Source organism: Prinia subflava, chromosome 10 (genome assembly GCF_021018805.1).
Source record: "Prinia subflava isolate CZ2003 ecotype Zambia chromosome 10, Cam_Psub_1.2, whole genome shotgun sequence".
Lineage (NCBI taxonomy): Eukaryota > Metazoa > Chordata > Aves > Passeriformes > Cisticolidae > Prinia > Prinia subflava.
Window position 1 is genome coordinate 4,025,196 of NC_086256.1, and position 15,873 is coordinate 4,041,068.

General features: G+C 42.3%; 1 protein-coding gene across 7 annotated transcripts in view; it reads left to right on the forward strand.

Moving 5' to 3' along the window:
- Positions 1–15,873, forward strand: part of DAB1 (DAB adaptor protein 1) — a 143,666-nt gene that overhangs the window by 85,257 nt on the left and 42,536 nt on the right. For all 7 annotated transcript variants that reach the window (XM_063407000.1, XM_063406999.1, XM_063406994.1 and 4 more), the window contains 2 exons: positions 17–156; positions 2,375–2,473. In XM_063407000.1, coding sequence (XP_063263070.1) covers positions 17–156; positions 2,375–2,473 — 239 coding nt within the window. The remainder of the gene's footprint in view (positions 1–16; positions 157–2,374; positions 2,474–15,873) is intronic.

The following is a 15,873-nucleotide window of genomic DNA, read 5'->3' on the forward strand; positions in this document are numbered from 1 at the left end:
CGCGTTGTGTTCGCAGGTCAGGATCGCAGCGAAGCCACTTTGATAAAGAGGTTCAAGGGGGACGGAGTGCGGTACAAGGCCAAGCTGATCGGGATCGATGAGGTTGCTGCTGCCCGAGGGGACAAGTTATGCCAGGACTCCATGATGAAGCTCAAGGTGCAGTGAAACTTTTCAATATCACAGTCCAACAGAGCAAATTTCACCCTGAACTCGCACTCGTTCTCCTTTCATGACACTGAGTCTTGGTGTGGTTAATTATGTATTGAAATCAGTCAATTTTGCATGAACTCCTGCCTGGTATTGCTTATCCTGGTTTAATTTTAATACATTATCTCCGAGTTCTGTAGTTACTCCGTGATTGACACCACTGCAATTTGTCCACAAATTACAAACAACACACTGCAAATTGAATAATTTTATTATGCAAGAGGGGAAGTAAACGACTGTGGAGGAAAATGGGATATCAGAGCATTTTCTATGACATTTCTAATCAAGTGCAGGACTGCCTCTGGCTGTTGCCTCCTGTGAGTGATGGGTGTAGGCAGCCAGATTTAGGGAGAACTGGTGTCCTCACTGGGAGGAGAATGTCTTGCACCAGCAATGGCAGGGCTGATGTGTTACAAAATCAGGCAGTGCCCTGAGAGGATGTGGAGAGGAGTCCTTGGAGTTTTGGGGATGAAATGAAGCCGTGACAAAGGCAGATTTGGGTGTAAGGTTGGAGTGCAGACAGAGTCTGAAATACCAGTGGTGTCGAGGGTGGGTTCCCTGGATCTGACAGACATCCCTCAGTGGCCCAGTGTCTCTCAGAGCATGAGAGTTCCTGTAGGAACCATTCTGTCCCTCACCCTGGGACTTGTGGAAGAGCTTGAGTCACTGGGAAGGAGGGAGAGGTTGTGTTTTCCTGCAGTGCACTGCTGGCTGTTCACCTCCCATCTCCCCTCTGCATTGCAGGGTTACAAACCAGGTCGAGCAGCAAACCCTCTGCTGCTTTTTCCCTTTTATTTCCCCCCCAGCCTAGAGAGCTGATGGATTTTCCATTGCTGGTTTTTGCAGGAGGAGAAATCACTAAATGATGTCTGGTTTACTGCCAGCCTGCAGGGTTCCAGTCCATCCAGGAGGAATGAGCCACTCATTAGGGAAACAGCACAGGGTGACACTCAGCTTGTGCTTCAGCAACCTGAAATCCAGATCTAGGAGATAATTTACAAATCACTTTTATGGCAGGCAAAAATTAAACCGCTCCAGAAGTTGCTCTGTTGGTGTGTCACATCTGCCACAATATTCCTACCTGATTTAAATGTGTGCTGGGTGTTTCTCATCATTTCATAGTTCCTGGCACGACAGGGAGAGTTGTCACTGTAGTGCTGCACAAACCTTCTTGTCTCTCTCGTCCGTGAATTAATAGTTCCACATCTCCCAGGTGCCTAATACCTGTTTGCAGGTGGCAAGATTGATCTAAACAGTACTGGGAAATGACTAAAACTGCCAAAGGAAGGGAGTGTTAGAAATTAATTTTGGAGAGCAGAGCATTAATTTATGGGCTCTGGAAATCCAGTATCCCATAACATGAATTTCGGGGCCACTCTTAAAGTTTTAGGGTGGCTTTTGACATCAGATCCTTGTAATGGCACCAATGAAGGTCTTAAACCTAAGTTAGTTGTTCTTGAAATACTGGAATTGCAGAGAACCAGATCAAGTCTAAATATTTTAATTTTGTTTAGGAGCACAACTGATTATATTCTATCTCAGTTCAGTGTTACTGGTCAGGGCAGGATCCTGAGAAGGTGGAAAAAGAAGTTACTGTTCTAATTCTGCAATGGGAGAATAATGCATGAGATGGTATCAGCAACTTCTCTTACAGACTAAAAGCCTGAGATCCTGAAAAAAAAAAACCAAACCAATCCTCAGTACCAGTTTTTCTCAGCACAGGTGTAGTTTGATTTTTGGAAGAATATTTTTCTTCTATAAAAACCTCTATTTGTTTACACTGGATGAGTGTGAAGTAAGCTAAATTCATTGGCATTTTCTCTCCTCTGCTGCTTGTTGGGTTTTTTTCTTATTTAAAAAATAAATAAACGGAACAGCTTAGGTAGCTGGGAAAAGTGTGCTAGAAATGACCTTCAGCTTCCATGAAAACAAATTTCATGGAGGATTAGCTAGTGCAGGGGTTGGAGGTGGGAGCACATTTGAAATGCTCTCTGGGTAGCATAAAGAGATGTGGTACCTGAAAAAAGGGAGGAAGCCAGAAGTAAGGAGGGGGCTGTTGCTGGAAAACCTTTAAGTTTTCCAGGAAAAGTGGTGAATTGTCCACAAGCAAATCTGTGGCACCTGGGAGAGTCATGAAAGCAACTAAAACTGTTCTTTGTGTCCACAGGGAATTGTTGCTGCGGCTCGATCGAAAGGGGAACATAAACAAAAAGTCTTCTTGACAGTTTCCTTTGGGGGAATCAAAATCTTTGATGAAAAGACAGGGGTAAGTAAAGCTGATTGTGTGCTGGGGCAGAATTGAATCTTTCTCTGCTTCCTTTAGAAGCATTTCCTGGCTGGGCAGTGGAATCACAGATGAAGCATCTCAGAAATCTGCTGAAGGGTTATCATCCCTTACATCACTTGTAGAGTGTAGCTTGTGTATTGTCAGTGGTAGAAAAATTGTATTTTTTACAAAATGAGAGGTAAAAGATACTGGAAAATTTGAGGTTGTCAGTGTGAAGCAGCAACTTCCCCAGTAGCATCTGGTGGAAGGAGTTGCAGAGACTTTCATGCCTGACACAGTTTCTGCCACAGCAATACCATGTTTGATTTTTCAAATTGCTCTAAAAGAAGAAACCTAAGCAAAACATTACACTACTTAGATATAAAGCAACAACACACAAACTGTTTTAATCATAATTAAGAAGATTTTTACAGCAGTTTGAGCTCTGCCTTGAATTTTAAAAAGCTCTAGATTTAATCTTTTGGAAGCTTAACTGTTTAACACAGTGCCAGAAATAAAACCCTACTGATGATAGATGAAATTATCTTTGCCAGTTAATTTATATTATTAGAAAATCAATGTCATTGAGCTCACTGATACATAATACGAGTAGTTAGTAATGAAAAGCTCATTTGGGATGTGTTGTGTAAAGTATCCATGCAAAAGCTGTGTTTCAGAGGGCATTGCTGGGGTTACAGAAAATAGGAAATATCAGAATTAAGGCTCTCAGTGCAAATTGCACCCCAGCCACAGTTGCTTTCCTGAGACTGAAGCCTTTTATTGGGGATATAAAAAAGAGGAAAGAGAAAGTCTGTTCCTTTTGCACTTGTCTCTGAGTGTTTCTCAAACACTGGAAATTTTTGCCTAGAATAAAGAGGGAAAAGAGCACACCTTTGTTTTAGAAACAAAGGTGTGCTTTACTCCAGCTGCCTCTCCTGCAGCATCCTGCACACTCTCCTGTCTGCAGAAAGTGAGGTGGGGACATGGGAGCAGTCTCCCTCATTTCATAGCTCTGACATCCCATACTCTAAATCTGACATAACTATATCATCCTTATAGTAAACCTGTCACTCACCCACTCAGGCTTGGAATGAAACCCTTAAATCCACCTTGCAATGTCTGCCCCTGAGCAGCCCGAGTGATGGGCAGCACTATTGAGTTGTCCTTCTTGCAGCAGGGCTGTGACAGAGGGATGTGGGGAGCTTTCCCACATCAGTTTTTACGTGTTGTTGTCAAAACAGCAGAGTCGTGCCTCCCACGCCGAGGGTTTGGAGCAGAGGTGCGTGAAATCCTCTGCCAGGCCTTCACTGCCACCCTGCCTTGGGCTTTTTTCCCAGCTTGGGTCTCTCCTTGTCCCAGAGTTTCACAGCCTTGTTCATTCTCAGTCTTTCTCATCCAGCCTGTCTCTGCTTTGCCAGCCTGCAGTTGTCATCTCATTCCCATTCCTGCTGGAAAATCCCAAAAGCTGGCAGAGCTGGGGGTTGTGCGGTTGCTCAGCCCGGATTTTTGGATGGGAAGAAACTGTAAAGGGCTGGAAAAAGATTACATTTCACTCACACTGATCTTCTGATTTCCATGTTAAACTTCAGAATTTATAACGTTTGGAGCCTGGTGTTTACTTTTATGCATCAGGGAAAAAAGCAGCCCTTAATAGGGAAGAGCCTGGATAATCTTGCATTTGCTTTCTCCTCCTTTAGCAACCCTCCCTGTCCTCCACAATGCTTTTTCCCTTAGTTATATATCCATGATTTTGGAATTCCCAAAAGGATATTTTGGAAAGATTATTTACCTCTCTAGAGTGTCCCTTCTTAACTCTTACCATTGTCTATTGCTGTCACGTCTTCCCCTGTGCCAGTCTGATGTGAGAGAAAAGAATAAAAATACTCAGAAAAAAAAAAAAAAAAAAAGTGGGCTTCTTCATGTTGAGTATCTTGTAGGCTGCCATTGGATTTTAATTTATCACAATAAAAAATCAATTTGTAGCTGAAAACCAGCAAATTTTTTTAAAATTGGCAGTGTCATAGCTGACTTCATACAGATGATTTAGGGGAATTGCTCCATAATTCGTTACAGATGAAGGGCTCTGGTTGGGTTACTACTGAAAATGATAAGCAGGTTTTTTTCTTCCTCTACTTTATAGCTCTGCTTAATATGTTCCAGACATAATATTCATCAAAAAGTATTGATTTTAATAATGGTATTATTCCAGCCATCAGGAATTCTGCCCTTTGAGTAAATTTATCCATGAAGGAGATTGAGTTGAAGGTTGGAGTATCATTTGGAAAGAATATATCTCCCCAAGAAAAATACGAGAAGGATTTTGCTGCAAGTTTGCACTGTAGATGCAGTACAATATGGTTCATCTAAGCAGTGCAAAATAAATAATAACAATCCTTTCTTGCATTCCATCATTCCATGCCAGGGATTACACCACAGAGATCCCTTCATACCACTTTCCAAGTACTTGTCAGGGTATTTAGAACATGATAGCAAAAAATTGTATTTAATATGACTAACAGGATGTTCTCCTGTTGTGTGTGTGCCAAAAATTGTCATTACACATGGGGTTTGACCCTATTAATCTTATAAATGCACTTTTTTTTTAACTGTCAGATGTTTTCCATCCATCCCATTTGCTTTCTCCAGATTGTTTGATAAATATATACCTTACCTGAAGGATACACATTTTCTTTTAGTTTTTTACTGTAAAAAAAACCCTCCCATAATTATTGCTGAAGCCAGACTTTCTCTACCCAATGCCACTTGAGAGATTTCCATGCTGTATATTATATGAAAATAATTTTTTACCATTTATTCTGTCATATCCATCTTGGTTAGACCTCAATGCTGCAATACATTCTTAATTTATTTTACAGGAGTTCTTTTATATTTTCAAGAGCATGATCTTCAGATGGCAAAAAATACAAATAAATTGTGTTATTTAATATTCTCCCTTTCAGAGTGGAATGTGGTGATTGGTGATTTGCTAAGAAAGCAACAAAAGCCATAACTGTGCTGTGTGGAAGGAAATGCAGATTTTGTGGAGGCCCATTGCTGTTTATTCCTGAGTGTTGTTTTGTTAATCACACACATCGGGCCATCTCCCTCTGATAGCTCAGTGATGCTTCATTAGACGTGCGTGACTAATCTGGGCTCTGTAAAGAGCCTGTAATTGTCTCATTGTTTATTTATGTGGCCATAAATCTCTGTTTACTTGCAGGTTCCTTTCCAAAAAATGTATTTGAAACTAATAATTAAATCCTCTGAAATGCTTGGGAAAAGATTTCCTTCCACCTCCGTGCACTGAGGTGTGCTTTTAAACTCTCCTTGTCTCTAATTGCAAAATGCTGTTGACTTCAATGGCAAGCCCCTGCACTGTGAAGAAGAAATGAGATAAAAAAAAGAAATTTACTGTTTGGCTCTAAGCAGTGAATTATTTCTGTTAAAGTAAAATTTTGTATCAGCTCGTGGATGTGCAAATTGCCAGAATGGGCTGTAAAATACAGCTCTCTATGAGGTATTGTGTAATTAAATTATTTATCTGGGTTCCTCCACTGGCCAAAAAGCAGGGTAAATCAGTGTCAGTGAATCTTGCTTATTTATGGGAAGTACCCTAAACAGATGGACTGTAACCCTGTTGATGAACATGACAGTCATCTCATCAATTTTTTTCTATTTTTGTAGCACCCTGAAAGTGAGTTTCGTTTGCATTGTCTATTCTCTTTCAGAGATGCTGACCCATATCCCTATTGAAATAAAGCTCTTGGGCCCACTCTGTGGGATTGTAGCATTTCTAGGAATACTCTGGTGGTGTTTTGGTATTTATTGCAGGGAAGTATTGCAGTGTGTTACTCATATTTCAGGAATTTGATCTGTAGCCATTTTCTTCAGGCTGGCAGCGTGAAACCCAGGAAAGAAAACCGTGTGTATAAATACATGTATTTCATGTTGACTGTCTGTTCTTGTTACCTATCAGTTCCTCCAACCTTCATTATCTTTGATGAGGATTTTATTTTATTATCTTTGAGGGTTTACCTGCCTGAAATTCCACGTAAGGGGGACCAGACCTTACCTGTAGCATTCTATAAAATAAAAATTCATTTGTCTCCTCATGCTGGCCACAGAACTGGTGATTGTGCTTCCGCATTAAATCTAAATGACATCCAAATAAATAATACAATCCTCTTGTCCTCAGGTTGTTCTCTTTAACTGAGATGATGTTATGGTTCTGAAATGTTCCACCCAGTGTTTTGGATGCCAACATCTTCCCATCTTCCTGAAATTCTAAGCTCTCTTGACCTCACAGTGCAGATTTCTCAAGTTGTTTCTAGAAAAGCATTTTCCAGCACGTTCTGAGGCTTTATCAGGTCTGTGCTGATAACCCCTGGATTTGCTGCTCTTCCCTGTTCCATGTCAGTGATGGTGTTAATTGTGCTGATAGATTGCTAACAGGACAGCTAAACTTGGCTGAAAGAAAATTTTAGCAAGATTAAAATTCTCACTGTTGGCAAAAGAGGCCTCGTTTAAAATGTACCAAAGGTACTTCTTGATTTTGCTGGAAATCTGCTGGTTCTGGCATCCCTGACCAGAAATGGAGGTACGATCCTGGATCTGCAGTTATTCCTTGAAGCACATGTGCTGGAGCAGATGAAATGTCAAACTGTCACAGTCTCTCTCACTGAGCGTCTCTGAGTCTTTAAAAATAGAAATAAAAGAAGGAATTAATTTCTTCTGCTCTCTGCTGGCTCCGCAGTGAGCAGGAGAGATGGGGTGAGGAGTTCACTGAGTTTTGTGTTTGCCAGAGGGTGGCATTGGCCAGGGGGATGCTGGTGGTCCCTGCCTGGGGCTCCCACAGGTGGGTTTTGTCCCCTTCATGTCTTTGAAACCTCCCAAAGTTCTTGCTGGCCTCTTCCTCAGGTGCAGCTCTCTGTGAGCATCTTACCTGGTGTCCGTGACTCTTGTCTCTGGATTTGACCTCTTTTCCTAGATCCTCTCCTGCAGTTTTCATCTGGGATTTCCTGTGTGCTCTCTCTCTCCTTGATCTTTTTTTTTTTTTTTTCCTGCTGTGCTTTTTGCCAGAGTTATTTCATTTGCAAACCTAAATTTGGGTATTGTGTCGAACCAAGTGATGCCAGCTCTGTCTTCTGCTCCAATCTTGATCTGTCTCTCCAGCTCTCTCCTTGCATGTTCAGCCAACAGCTCAAGCTCAGTGAGGCTAAACCAGGCCTTTCCTTTTAATCCTGACTCCCAGAGGTCTCTCCTGACCTCCTTTTTGGAGAGCTGAGCAGAATATCAGCATCATTTCTTATTCAGCCCTGTAAATTCAGCAGCCTGTGTGACCCACTGATGTGTTTTGATTGCCACACCCAGGATAACTCCAGATCTTGCAGAATTCTTCTCACCTGCTCTGAAATACAACATTTGCTCTCACACTGAGAGTTAAAACCCAGCCCTGCCCCTCTTCATCTCAATTGTTATCCCTTTCTTTGTCCTTGACAAATTTGACTTTTATTTTTGAAATCCTTTGTGACTCCCAGGATTGCTGCCTCAGCTTGTTCTTTTGATCATGTCACACTTCCCTTTGCATTCCTGGGCTGAATCTGCCTTCTCTCTTTTATCAGCCCATTGCTGAATTGTTTTTCTCCAGGCTCTTCGTGGCTGCTTTTACTCTTCATCAGCTTTCGAGGAGTCAATCCATAGTACCAACTTTCACCATTCATTTATTCAGTTTTCTTAATAAATGACTCCCAAATCCCTTCTTACACTGCCCATCACCTTTTGGAGGAATTCTTTACATATTCAGTAATATAGGAATTCTTTACATATGCAGTACCCTCTTACTTTTTCATTAAAATATTCCCATGCTGCAAACTTGTTTCAAACCTGATGGTGCTGAGGAGCTACTGCATTCCTGCATCCCAGAGATGTCCCAAGGGGCATCTGGACTTTAGCTCTTAAAGGTTGGAATTTAAATATAAACTCGCCAAGATTACCTTTAAATTCTTTCTTTCTTTATTTTTTTAATCAGCACTATCTATTTATAGGAACTTCTTTTGTAAGGAATGTTTGGTCTTGGACCATGCTGAGGACTTCTAAGGGCTGCAGTGTAAAAAATATTACATAATAACAATAAAGAGCAATAACTGTAAAACAACAAAGTCGAATTTTGCACGTAGAGTTGAAAATTGTGACATTTGGAGCCTTTCTTTGTGCATTGTCCTCAGCTTTTGCCTGCAGAAGATCCCTCTGGGCTGGCTGGGAGTCATGCCCTGCTCCTTGACACTTTCCATCTTTCTGCTTGTAAACATGCCCAGTAAAACATGGCATTTACTGTTCTGCATGCAATAAACGTGTCTTAATTAGAACAAGGCAGAGGAGAGGACTTAAAAATCAGCTTATGATTCTTATAAGGTATTTATAGACCCTGGTACTTCAGAGAGGAAACAATAACACATTTCATGGGCATGTGGCAGCTAGCAAAATGTAAATGTCAGAAGAACCTGCTTCCTTAATTACATCCCTTATTGACTATTGTAATTCATTCATTATTGGCCTTCCAGACTGGGCCCTGGGCAGTTTGGATGGTTCACAGTGCTCCACAGGGATTTTTAATAGCCACAAGCTCATGGAGTTCTCTTCTTTAGATGCCCAAGTTGCTGTATGAGGGTTTTAAAAGCCTTGGGTATCATGGCAATTTTGTTACTGTGGAAAAAAAGAACCCAAAAGGCAAAATGTGGGTTTGATTGTGCACGTTGTGAAGTCTTGGGGATCTAGAGGTTTGGTTTGGGGGCTGAAATTTCTCTTCCTTTCACCTGGAAAAGGGAAAAGCTCTGATCCAGAGCTGAGTCCAGCCTGCTTGTAGTCAGGATATACAGAAACTGCCTTGTGAGAATTCTGATCCTAATGGGCATGAAGATAAAATAAAACCATTCCAGACACATTATCTAAACTGAAATAATTTGTGTGATTTTGTTGTAGCAGTATTTTTTTTTCCAGTGTGAAAAGGGTAAAAAGTTGATTGCTTTCAAAAAGGCAGAAAATGAGATTTTTAGAGTTTAGTGATAGTCTCATTTGGCCTCCTGTTGTTTAATTCTAGCACCCCAGGATTGAGTTAAGAAAGGAAAGTGCTGCTCACATGCATTCTGCATTATGGTATGGAGAATGTCACTATTATGTAGTTATAACAGTGATAAATAACACTTGCAAACAGTAAATATTAGGAATATTAATGTATTCCCAGTTACCATTTAGTTTCCATTGCATATGGGGGTGGATACTCTGTCTGCAGAGCTGTTGTAGTAAAAATTACTATGCCAACCCTTCTGTTTTTTACTCATTTCAGTGTTTGGTATGCTTAAGCAGAATTTGGGGTGAATTTTGCTAAGAAGTTGGAAGTCAGTATATTTGTTTTTGTGGATCCTGTTATATAGTGGAGCTGTACAGCATCTCTCCCCTATTGTCCCACGGCAGAAAACTCAAAGTATACAGTTATATTGGGATTTTTTTGCCTGTATTCACTGCCCTTTTGTGATCCAGATAAATAAATCTCCAGCAGAGCAACATTCCTTTCTCTCCAGCTGCAATTTTGTCTTATAAGAAGAGCACCCAAAATACAGAGTTGCGTGCGAGCCCTGGTGTTTTTAAGCCAGTTAATGCATCACACAGTGGAAGAAAATTTCAGGCCCATTTTCAGCACACCTGGAATTACAAAGGCTGGATTTCAGACTTCTTGGGAAAGGATTTAGCCAGAGAAGTGCTGACATAATAATAGCACAGGCAGCTGAGATGCTCTGAAACCTCCCTGGAGAGCAGTGGGGGACATTCAGCAGGTGCCAGAAGAGAAAGTTACATCCCCCTTTGAAATGCACTTTGTTTTTTCTTGGAGATAGCTGGGAAGCATTACACCCCAGGAGTGCTGGTGATTTTCCTTCCTATTGAAGGCATTTTTATCTGGTGGGCTGCTCTGCAATTTTGTGTTTGCCCTGGTAGGAGCAAGAGCATTGTCACTGCTCCTGAATTCCTGTGGGCTCTCCTGGGCTGGGGCCGGATGAAAGGGGGGCAGATGTCCTTCACTGTCAAGGGTAATGAGAGAGGGAAACTCCAGGAAATTAAATTTACGCGGAGTTTGCAGGGTGATAGTAATAGATACTCACTGGAAGTGAAGTCATTGGGTGATGTTCTGCCTTCAGGAGCACGGGGAAGTCGGCAAGAGATCTTAAAGGTAGCAGTTATGAAATACTTAAACAATTAAAAAATAAAGATCTTGTTCACTCTGGTAGTCCATGGGGATGAATTAACACCTTTTTTATCCCTCTTGGTTTATGTAATAAGCTCCCTGTGGAGGGAGAAGAGGGAGACCACTGCCACTGGATGCCAAACACAAATTCCTGCTCTCACCCCTCTCTTTCTGTTGAGCAAGTCATAAATTTCACATACCAGTGGGTCTTTGCTTAGTTCAAAAACAACTGCTCGTTAAAGTTGTCTTCCCAAACGAGGTCCCTGTACTCCTGACCTTCCTGGTGGATGCTCTGTGTGCTCAGCAGGTGTCAGGGGAGCCCAGGGGCTGGAGCAGCATCTCCGTGGTGCTCCCAGCGCCCCGTGGCAATCCTGGAATTACAGCAGTGCCCCTCGTGTCCTTAAACTGCAGTATCCTGCCTCTCCCTGCTGTTAGTGCTTCCTAATCCTTTGTGGTTCCCGTCCTCAGTGGAACAGGCAGCAGCATTCCTGCTGGCTTGAAAGGCAGCACTGTGAATAGGTGAGGCAGAACACTAATTAGTTTGAGTGCCCTGACATTTCAAGCAAGTAAGAAGTCTGGGTATCTAAAAATATTGCATATGGCTCCCAGCCCTGGCTCTGCGTAGCTCAAAGTACTTTTTTTTTTTCTTTTTAGATAGTCAAAATATGGATTTCAATCCAGGTTTTTTATTATGTCCTTGCTTTTAAAAAGGCTGAGTTGGTTTGTAAAAGGTTTTATGCGCAGCCTTCTGCGATCTTTAATTAGCCAAATGCTTTCCTGTGAGTGATAGAGGAATTTGGAAGTATTTTCAAGTGTGAGGCACGTGGGAGTGTAACCTGTGCATGCACAAGGCTGAGTGCTGAGCAGTGCTGGGAGTGCAGTAAGGAGGGAGTTCAGGTTTATGAGAAGACATGCTGTGTGCAGGAGGGGCAGAGGGAAAGAAGCAGGGAAGAAGGCAGAATCCACAGCTGTGAAAGGCTTTGCTGCCTGCATTTCAGTAAAAGGTGAGGGCAGCACTGCCAGGGAGCTTTTGTGAAAGGCAGACCCTGTGTGTGACACCCGTGGCCAGCACAGAAAAGCAGAGCAGGAGAGAGAAAAGCCAGCAGAGCTGATCTTGCTCTCAGCTGGGCCGGGTCTGTGTGCTAATCAAAGTTTGCTTTTGGAGATTTCAATTAGCAGCAGAAGACTAAAACCAAACATTCATCCTGCTTTATATGAAAATGAGCGGGGAAGAAACAACTCCAGGCATTAAAATGTGCAAGTGGGAGCTGTAGGGATCTCTGTGAAAGGTTGAAAACAGTCTCCACTGCCCGAGTTGAAATGTAGAACTCTTGGAACACGATGTGCCAAGCACCTACCAAGGGCAGCTTCAGCAGTTCCTACCTTGGGATAATGCAAGGGGAAAAAAAAAAGAAAATACAGAGAAAAATTACCTGCGAGTTCTTTATTCTGCTTCAGAGTCTCTTTGAGGTTTGCCTTTTACATTTTATTTTATTCTTATCTTAGGGCTCAAGTACTGCACACACACTTGTCATGGTGCTGTGGATGGTTTATATCCGAGGTGAAGTGTCTGTTGTGGGACCTGAACAAATGAAGGATTTATTGATGAATGGTCCCATTTATGGGATGGTCTGAAGCTTGTTTATATATGCAATTGTAACTCAGAGGAAAAGGCTTCCTCTCTTTTTTTCTGTAGGAAAACTGAAAACAAAATGGTTTGGTCTTTATGACCAGGATTGTTTCTGAATTGTGAAGGGTCATCTTTTGGTGATGTGCAGGTACCCCAAGCCCATCACCAGCCACTGAAGCCAGTCTATCACTGTGGAACACGGGGCTTCTTGCTTCTACACCTTGGTTGATTTCTGGTTGTGAAATCACTTCTATATTTGAACAACACCAAGATTGTGTCACGTGAAATTCTCAACTGTTCTGCATCATTTTCAACTGGGTCATGAACGCAACATACTGGTTATACACAGCTTGTGAATTCACACAATCCTTTTCTGCTCTTGTTCTCTGGACCTGTGCTTTCCCTCAGACCCTTTAAAGTCTTACTAAATTAGGGAGAGTATCTGGGAGAGAGATAGATAAATATAAAATAAATCCCTCTTGTCCTTTTTCCCTTTTCCAGTAAAGTTTCTTACATTGTGCAAGTCGATTTATGGTCCAAGGAAGTTTCTGTTTGATGACTATCCAGTGCAACTTAAATTTGAGTATGGTTTTTCTGATCTTTTCAAGCTCTGCTTTATAGGGGTTGCATGAGAAATCAAGAGAATCAGCGGCTGCCTCTCACTGAGGAGTTTGTCAAATCACAGGCTACAAGAAGAGGGTGGCTGGTAATGCTTGCTGAATCTGAAGCAGTTAAGATCTGAGACAGCTAAAGCCAAAAAAATTACTTCCAAATCTCCTAGGACTTGTATGAAGGAATTGCTTGTGCTGTTCATGTAAATCAAAAGCGTTTCAGGAGGGTGAGGAATATTGGTGTATAGGAACAAAAGAACCTTGTAAAAAGTAAGGGCTGCTCAAAGGACATTCACAAGCTGTGAAGATGAACACAGTAAAAATATGGAGAGGTTCAGTGATGCTGCTGCAAACTGTCTCATTACTGAATATTGTGCTCCCTTAAATTCAAGATTTAATCAAGGAGTCCTACACTGTCTGTCAGGAAGAAATAAAAGCTGCTGCACTTGAGCTGTGTGGAAGCTTTGGTTGGAAAGCAGAGGGCAATACTGGTATATTTATGGCTGTTCAGACCCCCTGACCACTTTGCAGAGGGTGGTGAGGTGGGAGCTCAGGGGGAACACACTGAGATGTGTCACAGCCCTGGGAATCCCACAGTGCCCACTGAGCAGCTGCCATCCCAAAGGCTGTAATAATGACTTACAGGCAAGTGCTGTTCCTTGCACAGCACACTGGAACAGTGAAATGGTGACATAAAACAGTGTCCTGCAGCCTCGATGCTCCTTGCAGATGGAATTTTGGGGAATGTTGCACTGGGGCCATTGACTTCAGTATTTCAAGGGTCAGGTCTGCTGCTTCAGGGTTTTGCTGTGCAAATCCTTTGCTTTAACCATCCTGACAGAGCAGTGCCTGTGTCAGATGCAGAACAATAAGAAAATAGTACAAGACTCATGGGAGGCCCAGCATCTCAGCCTCAGTGTAGCACATCTGTCTTTCCAAAGTTCTCTGAAAATGTTTCCATGCCCTTTAGGATTTTCTTTGTCCTGGAACAAAATTTACAAGTGCATATTTAAAATATAACTTGGGCTTCATAGTAATTGGACAAGGATTTTGGGTTTAACTAGCTGCCTTCACTCCAGGTACAATAAAAAAATTGAAAAGCCTTTGAAGTGAAGATGGGAAATTGGCCATGTGTGCATTCCAGTTTTGTTTTGCCCCTTTCCAAATTCATATATCTAATAAATGGATCTTCTGCATGAGCAACTTAGCATTTGCTTCTGAAGACAATGACCAATAACTAAATTCAAATCTGGTCTTTGTCAGACATTATTACAAATTATGAGAGCTGGACAGAAGTTTATTACCTTAGTGCTGTTCTCTTTCACAAATGAGGTTCTTGGAGCATCCAGCCAGCTCAATATCAAAGATCCATTCATCACAATTAGGCTGCTGTGCTGGCAGAGCCACGTCCTGCTGCCTTAATTGACTCTGGGGTTGGGGACAGGACCACATCAGCTGAGAGCATCCCTGGGTGTGTCTGTCACAGGCACCCACAGGGGCTCTCGCCTTTGCTCTCCACAGAATTTCCCACTTCTGCTCCCCAGATGAGATAAAGGCATCAGCAGGATGCATTTTTCATCAAGCAAAGGGAATGGTGAGGATTAATTTGGATTTTAGCTGTAGCCCAAGTACCCTTTTAACCTCTTTTCCTGAGTCCAACCAAGCAGGCTCGTACCTGGGGTACTCCTGGGAAGTACTTGCCTTTGTTTAGGATGGAGTGTACAGGCTGAGCTTAGTGTAGCCCTGGACTTGAGCAGGTTCTTATCCTCACCCAGGATCTTGCTCACTGCTCTGCTCCCTCCTGACTCAGCTGCACGTTGCCATGTAAGCTCAGGAAGTCAAATAATTTGGGGTTTTTTTTGCTTCAGTCTCCTCGGCTGCAGGAAAAGAATGGCTCTTAGGAGTTTGTTATTGTTATTAAAAGGAAATTAAATTTACACTTCTCTGGGTGCTGCGCTGTGTCACAGCCAGACGGCTGCCCCCCTGGAGGGACTGAGTCTGCAGGAGCTGGGGCTAAATCTGTTTTGAGTCTTCTCTTTATCAGCACCATATTTCATGTGCCCCTTTGTGCTACACAGACCAAGCTTTGATCTGCATATAATCTCAAAGCGAGCTTTTTGTGCCAAGTGTTTTTATTGCAGAGCTTGTGCACCGAGACGCCTTTTAGTAGCTGGCACTTGGAAAAGTCTTTCCTCAGGTTATTGTCTGCAAAATCAGCGTGTGTGGAGGAAGCACGGGGATTAGAGAGATTTATTCTCTTCTCATTGTGGAGCCACGCTCACAGGCTGCCATCTCAGAGGGCCCTTCAGGCTTGGAGAACTCTCCAGAGGTTACATTTTCCTTTTCTGCTCCTGATCTTGGCGTGGGGCATTTCTGCAGAAGGAAATTCCATGATCTGTTGTTCAGCCTACGTCCCGTGAGTGGCTCTGGCTCAGACAGATTCAGAACTGGACTGTTCATTTCCAGTCTCCTTCAGGGGGAAGGGTTCAGCCCCCACTCCATGGTTTTATGTTCAATTTATGGTTTTTTGTGACCAAAACTGATCATCTTGGCCAGTGCTGGGAAATACCTCCCAATACTAAAATCTCCATAACTGCAAGAGGTTTCCAGTGGATTTTGCTTTTCAGGCTTTCATATATGACATTTCTTTTGAAAGCTGAATTTGAATGATGCTTTGTTCCAAAACTCCTTGCTCTTCTTGTAGGAATTCAGTATTTTGATAATTTGCTAAGCCTAAACTCTACAGCTCTCTTCCTTTCCTAGATCAAACTGATAAAATTTTCCACATGTTGCAGTAAATGTTTGTATAACAGATTTTTTTTGGGCTATCAAGTGCTTCCTCACATTAAGCAGTATCACATTTAAGGAAGATGAGTGTGATCTGTCATATATTGTTTGTTCTGTCCCTTTCCATGAGCACGTG